General features: G+C 36.8%; 1 protein-coding gene across 1 annotated transcript; it reads right to left on the bottom strand.

Annotated features, from left to right (window-relative positions):
- Positions 1 to 4747: 4747 nt before the first annotated feature.
- On the bottom strand, positions 4748 to 8893 carry ARV1 (ARV1 homolog (S. cerevisiae)). The gene is made up of 5 exons (XM_010142102.1): positions 8831 to 8893; positions 7728 to 7847; positions 7072 to 7225; positions 5431 to 5655; positions 4748 to 4959 (listed from the first exon to the last, which is right to left on the bottom strand). The coding sequence occupies exons 1-5, from the start codon at positions 8891 to 8893 to the stop codon at positions 4853 to 4855; spliced, it is 669 nt and encodes a 222-aa protein (XP_010140404.1). The 3' UTR covers positions 4748 to 4852.
- Between the last annotated feature and the right edge of the window lie 2531 nt (positions 8894 to 11424).

Below are 11424 nucleotides of genomic sequence, written 5' to 3'. Positions count from 1 at the left end.
GGATTTCTGTGGCAGCCAACACACATACAAACTGTATGAGTTCACACTTATGCTACTATGTAAAGGAATTTAAACCACATTTTTATCCAGGAAAAAAACCCCAAACATTATCTATTATCCCAATGACAAACAATTAAAACATCAGCAGCAGTATTTCCTAGCTGCTTTGCAGACCTGCCATTTATCTATACAGGGCTCAAAAGAGCTTTACAAATTTAGGACAGCAGATCACGTTCAGAAAAAAGACTTTACAAAGCTCCTCATGTTCAGATCCTCTTTCTAGCCAACTCAGTAATATAGTAAGCATTACTGAAAAAAACTAAGAAGCTCAGAACAGTATTGTAAGAGGCAGGAGAGAAAACAGCAATCTTCTTATACTCTGCTTCCTGCACATTCGAACTTCAGCAACCCAGGTTTCAAATTAATCCATCAACATTTCTGTTGATTTTTAGCAGCACCGGAATGCATTCACTATGTCTTTTGCCACATGAATTTCCCCTCAGCTCAGCAAGGCTACTTAGAATAATGCCAGCTTGCAGGACTGCTTATGTCTTAAAGAGATGCCGTGCTAAAATAATTTGCATTTCATAGCTTTCATAGTGTATATACCGAATTGACCTTGATACCAAGTGACCAAAACAAGTATTTTGTGACCTGTTTTTCATCACTAACGTCACTGTAACATTTCTCCAAAGTGAAAATGAATGTTAATTTTAAAGTCAAGCTTTTGTGATTTTACAAAACAAATACTAATCAGAGAATATGTACTTCTAGTGCTTTTATGTTCCTTCCTTATTCTGGAAACAAGTGCTTTCCTTCTCAACTCCAGATGGCACTGTGGTGCTTGACACTACCCATTTGGGGGAGAGCTGATGGATTGCAAAAGCATGCAAGCTCCTGAAAAACAATGGGTTTCTTGTTTTATGACAAATCAGCTGGTAATAGTTTTCCAGTGCAGATGTCCTATTTTACTTTCAGTTTGGTGAAGACTGGGCTAATAATTGGCAGTTTATATGCCTGAGATACAACTTGTTGTGGAAGAAAGGGCTCACTTGTCTATACTTACGTGAGGTCACAAGGGTAGTAGCCATTGCCTCCACCAGCAAAACCTAATGATGCAGCACTTACTATTGCAGAATGGAGAACCTCTGCTATTGCACAGCTCTTCCTATTCACAATAACAAATTCTAGCTCTGTACAATTGGTAATTCTGCTTATAAAAGTGTATTTTCACGGATGGAGTGCAAACCATTGAAGTAATGAGTTTATCAGTAACTTTTCTAGGGAAACCCATAGATTTTACTGTTCAGAAGACATCCTTTGCCATTTCATGGTATCATTTAGACTATTACAAAAATATCTATAATAATTAATGTTCTTCCTTTATCCTTTGAAAACTTAAGAGTAGGATGTTCACATACTTGCCTAATCCTACACTCGTATTCATCTATACTGCCCCTTTTCTTACATACTAATTTTTCTTCAGATTCTATCCCTTTAGTTATTATAGTCTTCTCAACTCCTAATTTGTAGAAGTCCACCTGATATCTACATTCTCATTTAATCCTTCCTAACTTATATTCTAATTCTCCAATTTGTATACATTAATTCCTAAATACTTGTTACCTGACCTTTGGACCCAGTCAAAGCTGCCAGCTCCCACTGTGCAATCACTAAATCACTGCTTAACCCAAGTCTGAATAATATCACTGGTTCTTCTGTGCATTTCACCCAACACAATTTTGGAATTTGTTCCATAGGCCCAAGAAATTCCCATAGGCCATTATGTTCCTTCCGAGTCCAAACAAAACTCGGAGAGTTTACATGGGTTTATTTGCAGGCTGTTATATTTTTAACCCAAGTAAATCCTTTCCCAAAAGTTAATGAAGTAACTGAAGATATATAGAAAGGGCAGGCTATGTCATATATCATCCAGCACAGATGACTAAATCATTACAACGCCTTTATGAAAGAAGAGGAGCTCAAAAGGCAAAAAGGAATAAAACCAAGAGAGATGACTGTTTTAACATAGGCAGAACCTTAAAATAGTCTCAGTTGTCCCTGTAGCACCATATGGAACCCTTTGCCAAAGGCATAAAGAACGCACACACAGCTGCCCCCCGCCCCTCACTCCCCAAAGGCATCCTTAAGTTCTGCCTAGATTTATGAAATGTTAGTGTATTTGTTGGTTCTGGTAAATGGGAAAATGAGTAGCCATAAAATCACACAAGGCAGAATGTCCTATGTTACTAGACAATAATGATGCCTCTGAAGACTGAAAACCTGCACAACGCCTGCTTTTGTCCCACAGCTCTGCACGGAGTAATTTTAATCTTCATCCTCAAAATTGCATAAGGACAGTGGTGGCTCCTGATAGCATTAGGAAGTGCATAACTGACACATTATTGGCATATGGGACACAACAGATAAGAGGTTTTTCTTTCAGAATGTGTTCATGTCCATTCTAGGTTTTCTGAATAAAACTCAGAACATGTTCTGAAATAAATTTTTAATTGAAAATAAACTTAAAGAAAACTGTTCCCTCTCACCCAATTTATATACATTATGTTTATAATTTTTCTGGTGACTTGGTAATAGCTGCATTATATGTAATGTAAAACTTCCCCTTACATTAGTTACACTAGACTGGTGCCAGAACAGACAAGGGAGAAATTTGGGGGGGATGGGGTGGGGAGGAATCTTTTGTGTGTAACCATGACACATTATATTAATTAAAAAAAAAAAAACAAACCTAAGCTAAGAGGAACAAACCAAAGCACTGTTGTTACATCTTTGAAAAAAACAAAATTGGTGGTAGAAAGCATGTACATTTCCTGAAGAGAGACCTAGAGAGCAGAGAGAATCTTTATTAGCTGCTATGCTAAGGCCATGCTAAGCTGGCCAGAGAGCTAGGTAAACAGCTACAGAAACAAACGGGGTTTGGCTCAGCAGCCACTAGCATTCTCCTAGTGCATATTCATCTGTCATCCTCTCTGCTGCAGCACAACTTCATTCCCTCTTGAACTCAACGCAGAAGGTGAAGGAGTAAAATGAAAGCAGGCCAGACCAGCATCCCTGAAGCCTTTCTAAAAGATCTACTGCTCCCTCCCTTCGCATTTTCTCAACCTGCAGCTTCTGTTGCAATGCTGTGTAGTGGTATTATGAGAAGATGAGCACTACTCAAAGCACCTTTGGCAACATACTGATTTTAAAAAAGCTTTTGGGGGTGAAGTTACCTCCACAGATTTAATTATGTAAAGCAAAGCATGTTTTCTGGGCACCACGCTGTCAAAGCTCCTGCTCAGCCAGTGGGCAACTGCACACCTACAGTCAAATGTCTGGTTGCTGATTCACACAAGTAGCAAGGTGGATCCCTCATACACCTTCACAACAAAGTGCTTTTTGGAGCAGTTGCAGTCTTACACTGTGTCATGTATTTAAAGAGGTTGCAATTAGGGTTTTTTGCCTTCTCTACATGCTCAGGAAGATGTAAAGTGTAACACAAATAGCACGTGAGTGGTGTCAGCCTCTGACCTATCAAAACAGAATCAGCAACCATTTGCTTCTCTGACCAAGTAACTTACCACGGCCTGGACAGCTGCATCAGACAGACATGTCTGATGTGTCCTGCGGTCATAATCTAGACTTACTCTAAATATGTTTGGAATTAATTTGAAGATGTTGCAAAATGTTATTTGATGCATTCTGCAAAACACAGAAGTCTGCACCTGAGGAAAGTGAAGAATGGAATTAGTAGTTATAGATAGTACAGCCTTCCTGAACTGAAGCTGGAGAATTAAACACTGGATGGAATGTAATGGAAACTGGTATGTACAAAAGAAGTAGGTTCGTGTCCTAATTACTATCTTGTGGAAAATGATTCTGCCAGTTCCTTTGTGGGCCATCCAGCCCTCTCTTTGCCTGCTGAGGAAAAAAGGTGCAGAATTTCTATAAATGTTTCTTCACTAATTTAGGCCTAAACAGGTTTTGTGGTTTTTTTTGGTTTTGTTTGTTTTTGATGAGTACTACTCTATTGCTGAGCAGCCTCATACTTCATTTTCTGCTTCCATTAAACCTGCTGCCAAATGAGGGCTGGGTGCAGGGGATGTAGCTTAATATTAAATGCACAAGAAGCAGTATCCCAACCCTGTAACCTTGCTGAGAGTCCTTTTCCTCTCTTTTCAGCTTTCAAAACAAAGCAGCAGCATATATGAGATCTCATAAAATTTCAAGACAGTTAAAACTAAAGTTCCTAGAAATTACTCTAGAAGTAGGTATTTTATTATTTTAGACTGTTACATAAACATCCCAAAGAATGCAACTTAAGTTTCCCCGTGTAGTTTTACTGTGCAGTACTTTCCTTTTCTCTAATAAACCATTTGCACATGTTCATTTCCCTCTTCAAAAATCTGCTTTTGTGGAAATATAAAATTTGGCTTTTACATTTTTCCACTCACCCTCTTCCTTCCTCTTAAGGGAACAATACATCCTCCTCTTTCTGCCAAAATACAGTGATTGGTAGCAGTGCTGAATTTTTTTAGTGTACCTTTTTTGTTACAGCCATAGCTACGCAGCCAGATTTATAAAGCTATTAGGATAGTGACACATTCATATTTCTTTAACAGGAAAATAAAACAAGCTAAGGCTGAAATTTTATGGCTTACCACATTAAATAGCCAAACCTCTGCAGTTTCTCATTTTGACTCATGCTAAAACTGTCTACATTCACCACTAATGCAAGTTTTTGTTATCTATCACCTTCTTTATTATTATGTCTTTGGCGCCTGTTGGCAGAGATCGTAATTAGAAAATTATCATCACGTTTGTATTTTGTCAGATCTGGGCTTACTTTTCAAACATCCCATCCCATTTTCTGGAACAGGCAGACCACACCATTTTCCAAAATTAATCCAAAGAAGATGGCCAACCAAGGGAGCACTCTGTTCAAGTTCAATGTAACTGCCAAAGAAAACAGAACAAATTTATCATTTACTATTTAAGAAGTTCATAGAAACCATGTAACAATTCATATTAATTTGTATAAGAAACCACACAAATCTGTTAAAAGCCTGCATTCTAAAGCCTTGCATAAAATTAACATGAAATTCATTTTCCAGACAGACAAAGAATTCTATTTTATGTTTCACTGATCCATGATGAGTCTCAAACTCTAACTCATGGTTAGATGGTTCTGATGGATATAATACAGCATATACAAAGAGATGATGGTTAGATAAGAGGTACTTTTTTAAATAGTGTTTTGTTTCCTTCACTTTCTGTTAAAATGTAAATAACACAGTTTTAAGACAGACAAATTTCAGTCACATATCTGGTACCGATTAAAAAAATAACAACTCAGTGACCTCTCTAAGAGCTGCATTCTCTCACATTCTACACAAAAAATGTAGAAACAAAGAAGCAAAAACATACCTCTAATTGCCTGAGAGTTTGATATCAAGACAAACACTTTTATAAACGCAAGGCACAAAGGCGTGTAGTCATGTTCCCAAATAACAGCTGGAATTAACAAAAGCTTTCCATAGCTGGACAACAGCAGTGCTTTAAGAAGTAAAATTAACTCAGACTTTGTTCTCAGCATCTCAGGTCTCATCCACCATAAGGTAATAAAAATCCCAATCAAGAATGAAGTTTGTTCTAAAAGAAAATAAGAGGAGTTGGAAAGAGAGTGAAGTGCCAAAAATCAAGTCCTTTTTGGATTAATTTCAGTGAAATGACCTGTCCCAAATTCACTTGAGCCACTGCTATTTAAAGACATATGCGAATAGGAACATGACCTCCATCTCCTATGTTCATTTTAATAGGCAAGTATTACTATTACTTAAACTAATTCAGTATTATGACATTGAGAATAATTCTACCACAGAATTGTCATCTATAGGATGAATATACAGAATTCTATCTGTAGAATTGTAACTTCTGACACCATACAGCACAGGAAGTTTAGCATTAAGAACCTCTTTACTTTTCAACAAAACAAGAGGTTTTTTTCAATGTCTGTTAGCTTGTAAAACAAAAATCAGTATTTGTTTTCTTTGAAAAGGTCACTAGCAATGAATCCTTTCCATGTATGAGAAAGAACACTCAGGTGAAAATATCATTGAGCTATTAAGACAACTTTTTTTTTTTGACACCGCATCCATGTATAACGCTGAAATTAATGCAGATATCAAAGCAACTTTCAAGACAACTGTAGTAGATGAATTATTCCTGAAAAACAAGTTCCAGCACTAGCAATGAATCCTTTCCATGTATGAGAAAGAACACTCAGGTGAAAATATCATTGAGCTATTAAGACAACTTTTTTTTTTTGACACCGCATCCATGTATAACGCTGAAATTAATGCAGATATCAAAGCAACTTTCAAGACAACTGTAGTAGATGAATTATTTCTTAGTGAGATGTTATGAAAACGTACTTAGAGCAACATTACACAATAAATAACTTAAGCCCTGAATGTCTAAAGGAAATACTAGCTTCAGTCTGTAGGCTTGACTGAAACACTATCACTAGAAAAAGTATGAGAATAGAAGTATTAATCCAAATAAAACAAAAACCCTTGCTGCCTTCAAATGAAGTCTTAGAGCACAGTCACACTTTACCAGTTGTGACAGTGCTCTGTATTTTCACGTACTCATTTTAAAAAAATCAAACAGATAAAGCTTTTCCCAATTATGCTTACTTCTATAAGGAGCATCCTTAATGTGGTTTCACCTTAATGACTAATAAACTTTGAAGTCAACATGAAATACAGAACAAGCCTGAGCTCTACAATGGTCTTCAAACTATGGATATGGATTCAGATAAAGATTTCTGAATATTGCCACATTTCAATATTTTGATATCTAATGCTGCTCATATCACTCTGAACTGTAGTTAGGGTCAAAATATACATTTCCATTAAATGTACATGTATAACTGTTTTAACGGTGATGGGTTGGACATGTTATCTCTTCTGTATTAATTTTTGCAATGGGGGATTGTTGAAAGACGCATGAAGTTACTCAGTGCTTCAAGAGAAGATGGTGACACGAACTAATAATTGCTCTTACCTAAAGAAGCTATACCAAACATTCTATAAAAATCCCATTCCTTGGCATATCTGATTAAGTCATCAGGATCTATATTTTGGCTTGAATCCTGTAGCTGCAACCACCTGAGATAAGCTTCACAGAGCAAACAAAATATGCAGAGCTTCCCATGAATCTGGTAAACGAAAGAATAATGAAAGCATTAGTAATAAATCAGCATAAATTAAAGCATTAGTATGGAATTGGTATTTAAAATATATTTCAACATCTCTGCACAAACAATCTCTGTAGGTTTCTTATTTTCATTGAGAATTATAAGCAAATTACTTCTGTTGAGCCACTAGTTTAGCACATCATCCTTTTAAGATCAATTAGCATGATAGGCAAATTAGCAGTGCAGAAAACTGCATGAACAATCCATACAGTTCCTTCTCTTTAACATGTAAGATGACTGCTGTATTCGCTAGTATTGTGGCATCACTACTTTGAAGACAGTAATTTTCTTAGTGACAGATGAAGTTTAAGATTTCACGTGTTCATGATATAACTGCTTTGGCTTGCTGGAACCTGTGGAAGGGCAGGAGAACAATCTCTAAAATTTTAGAACTATTACAATCAACTTACCAAATCTAAATATATCTAACCAAAAAAAGTCGCAGGGTAGGGACATAACTTACATTTATCTTTGTATTGAAAAGAATGTGCCTGTATGCTTGTGCTTTACATAGAATAGCATTAATCAAGATGATAACAGGATCATACTCAATGTATTTGTCCACAGGTTTCTGGCAGGATTTCTGAAAGTCACAAAATAACAAGAATTAGGGGAGAGGGGGGAGGGAAAAAAACCCAACAAAAAAAAAAACAAGTTTATGAAATGTTCCTCTAATCTTAGCACAGCTGCATAAATCCAAACTAGCTGTTTAACTCTTATTAATCTTTACTTAATGTAATCTTCATTTCTCAATAGGTTTTTAATCCATCCAGAAAAATTGCTTCCCCTGCCTTGACAGTTTACACATAGACTTCCCTGATGAAACATAAAGCTACATTATAGATTTTTACAAGGTTCAGAATAAAACAGATAATAAACTATGCAAAGATGCAAAAAATCTGAACTATCTTCCCAAGACTCAAGAAATTCAGTATCTTGTTCTAGGTTAACAAATCATAGCTTGTCTACTGGGTATTTGGGAGTTTTGGGGTTTTTTTTTAATGAAAATTAATTTCTACCCATTCCTTCTTTTCGGAAATGCTTTATCCTTCTATCCTATCTTTCCTTTCAAGACGACAGTAAATGCTTTTTAACATTGCATTGTTCTTCCATACTGGCAAACTGTCTCAATGTGTCAACTGATTTTTCCAATATTGAACAAGCATTAATACATTCAGAACACTGACAATGTAGTTTTCACACACAGATACTGCCAGAGTGAGAAGTTGCTACTAAACAGTGGTGAAACACTAGACCATTACTTCTCCAATACCTGCTGGTTCCCACTGTCCCGACTAGAGAGGTTATTTCACCCTGACCATCAGGAACTGCTTGCAGCTTCCAAGTGCTTTGCAGGTTTATTGACTTACCTGCATGGGTGATCACGCCTTGAGTTAAATACGAAGGGCTAACGAAAGGCTATTGTACCAACTGTGAACAGGACAGTTAACTAACAGTCTTACAAAAGGCTCATGTAGCAGACCTGAGGGGCAAATAACTTCTATCGGAGAGCTGAAAAGCAGCAGCAGTTGATCATGGCCACCACTCGTGCTCAAACAAGGGCACCTGCAGGCGGCTGCTCTCCTGCTGCTGCTCCTCCCGTTCAGCTGCTAGTTTCCTCCAACCCATCCGCAGCTAATCCTGTGCCCCTGGGCTGCCCCATTAGCTGCTATGCTCAGAGTGTAACACTCACAGAAAAAACCTCTATGTCCATTTTAATGACTGCACAGCTGTGCACCGCACAAAGAGAAATCTGTGCACACAGCTTTCTGAAATGCTTTAACAGTCAAAAGCACATTAGACACCACACACCTACGGACAAATGCCCAGGACAGAACAACAGAGATTTTTTCAATCTTACAGGGATTCCTTGTGTCTCAAATTAACTTTGCCTTTTTATTTACCAGAATTACTATGGGAGAATTTGAGAATGTAAAGTTGCACCAGCAAATTGACTGAAAAGTCCAATATCTGGATCAAGAAAAAACATCCAAAGAACTTGGTAAACTGGATAGTGTCCAAGGAATGTTGCTACCACTAATCAGTGTTTCTTGGTCCAGCTCAGGAAAAAAACCCAAACTCATTTCAATTAGAAAAGAAAATACTGTGTATGACAGGACTCAAATTAGAGGTAATAAATTAAAAAACTGACTCAGTTAACCAACAGTTTGATAGGTCTAAAATTAATGTAAGCAAGATGGAAGAAAGGACATAATTAACAGAAGACCACAGTTACAGGATTTAAGAGAGTGAAAAAGAAATTGCAACTATAATTGAACAGATATTCTTATAGGTGATAGTTTATATATGTCAAATCTCTGGGTTAATGTAGAACAGAAAAACTCCATTTTTTTAAATAGGTTTATTCACACAAGCACTGGTCAAGCACATACAGAAGAAGATTATTCTTGAACACAATGGATATCATAAAGGTTAGGTGAAAGATATCCTACACACACCAGGATTTACTATGATCTCAATTTTTCCTACAACAGAACATTTCTTGACTAGGGTCAAAAATCTTTCTAAGAAGAGTAAAGAATGATCTTTTCAAGTGGGCAGTCCCAACGAAACACCGATCAAAAAACTTGCAGTTAAGAGATAATGAAAAATTTTCACCGATAGCTGAGATGAATTTTAGACAACTAAAACATATCAGACCAAACCTCCAGGCAAAACCAACGATACAGAAATTCTATTGCAGATATATAAGGAGACTGCTACAAGAGAATACAGAGATAGTGGTGTTGCCCACAAGAACGGGCCTTCTGCTCTACAGCTTTTGGCAGCCACAACCCAATCTTCTGCAGCTCTAAGAATGAGGCTTAATTCAGTATTTCAGCATAGCACCACCAAACATTTAAGAATCCTATTTCCTCTTGTGTTACTTCAACACAAGAAGAAAATCTGCCTTATCACAAACGAGCAGCCATCTTCACAGACTTTTCACACACACACACATTCATGTCTGCCTGTCTTCTAGAGCTAGGTGAGACCCCTATTCTTAATATACTTTTGACTCAAATATGCTATTGGAGTCTCAACCGTGTGAAAGAAAAGTTCTCTGTGCTTCTCCACCCAGTGACCTAGCCAGCGTGATTCATTCAAGCACTAGTGAGATCTACAAACCACGTTACTGTAAGACTCCTGTGTGCACTGCCGTAGACTAATTGGCCATAATTAAGACGACACTTGCTATACCAAGAGAACATCACAGAATTAATAGACCCTCTAGGATGAAATTTTCTCTACACCTGCCTTTTTTGTTATTTTTTCCAGCTGTACTACTAAAACATCTGACACTAACCTTAAATGCCTAAGAAGGAAACATGACTAGAGACCCACTTCAGCAAAATCAACGCAAGGGTTAATGCGGTTGAAGTACACATAGGTTTAACTAGATAGCTTTATCTAGTTAAGGTGATGTAACATCACCAACATCGATAATCACTAACACTATCAGAGAAGATCAGTATGAGCAGCTCAGTTATGCAGAACTGCTTGCACATGTACCTCTAAGGTTTTAGTCAGGCAGTTTAGGGGGAACTTCAACACTGGTGCTCACCTCTCCTTCCCAATTCAGTTCTGCACAGCTGGAGTCAATGACCTGTTCAGCATGACTGAAGGCAGCACATCTTTAACAAAATCCAGCTTTTCCTGGGGCTTTCTCAGTTATCATAACCAATTCTAAAATTATATAAACAAAGTAGTGGATTTCTCTATGTTTTTTAACCAGTTTTTAGTTTCTTCCTTAAATATGTAACTGACATCAGAAACAGGAAATGACTGCTATTTTTCATTGAAAAAGTAAACATTACTTTGATTAAAAGGTACTTTCAGATCTTGTGGCAGAAAAGTCAAGTTTGATATCGTAAATACTATTTACGCATCTTCTTCTAAATTTATCTTCTGGGTAAATTCAAGCAAAATTTCAAATGTTTGATGCTGGCACACAGAAGCCCAATAGATACTGTGCTCCCCTAAAAAAGTGATGAATATATTTTAAAATTCTAATAAATTTAATTGTATATTAGTTCAGAAATTGTTTGACCAATCAAATATTTAAGAATAATTAACTATGCTTGGCTGTTGCTTTTAAAAAAGCTTCCTTTTTCATAACTTAGCAGTTTCCTTAGTTATCTTAAAAAATATATTTTAAA

This window comes from Buceros rhinoceros, unplaced genomic scaffold, assembly GCF_000710305.1.
Source record: "Buceros rhinoceros silvestris isolate BGI_N320 unplaced genomic scaffold, ASM71030v1 scaffold31038, whole genome shotgun sequence".
NCBI classification, from domain to species: domain Eukaryota; kingdom Metazoa; phylum Chordata; class Aves; order Bucerotiformes; family Bucerotidae; genus Buceros; species Buceros rhinoceros.
The sequence above is the reverse complement of the archived record's forward strand: the minus strand, read 5'-3'. Positions and strand labels throughout refer to the sequence as shown.

Bases quoted from the DNA above. Each gene is read 5' to 3' on its own strand.
- ARV1 (XM_010142102.1), bottom strand. From the start codon at position 8,893: ATGGGTTGGAGGAAACTAGCAGCTGAACGGGAGGAGCAGCAGCAGGAG. The intron at 7,848-8,830 runs GTGCCCTTGTTT...TGTGACTTTCAG, and splicing joins AGGAGAGCAGCCGCCTGCAG to AAATCCTGCCAGAAACCTGT. The intron at 7,226-7,727 runs GTAAGTTATGTC...TTCGTTTACCAG, and splicing joins TTTTCAATACAAAGATAAAT to ATTCATGGGAAGCTCTGCAT.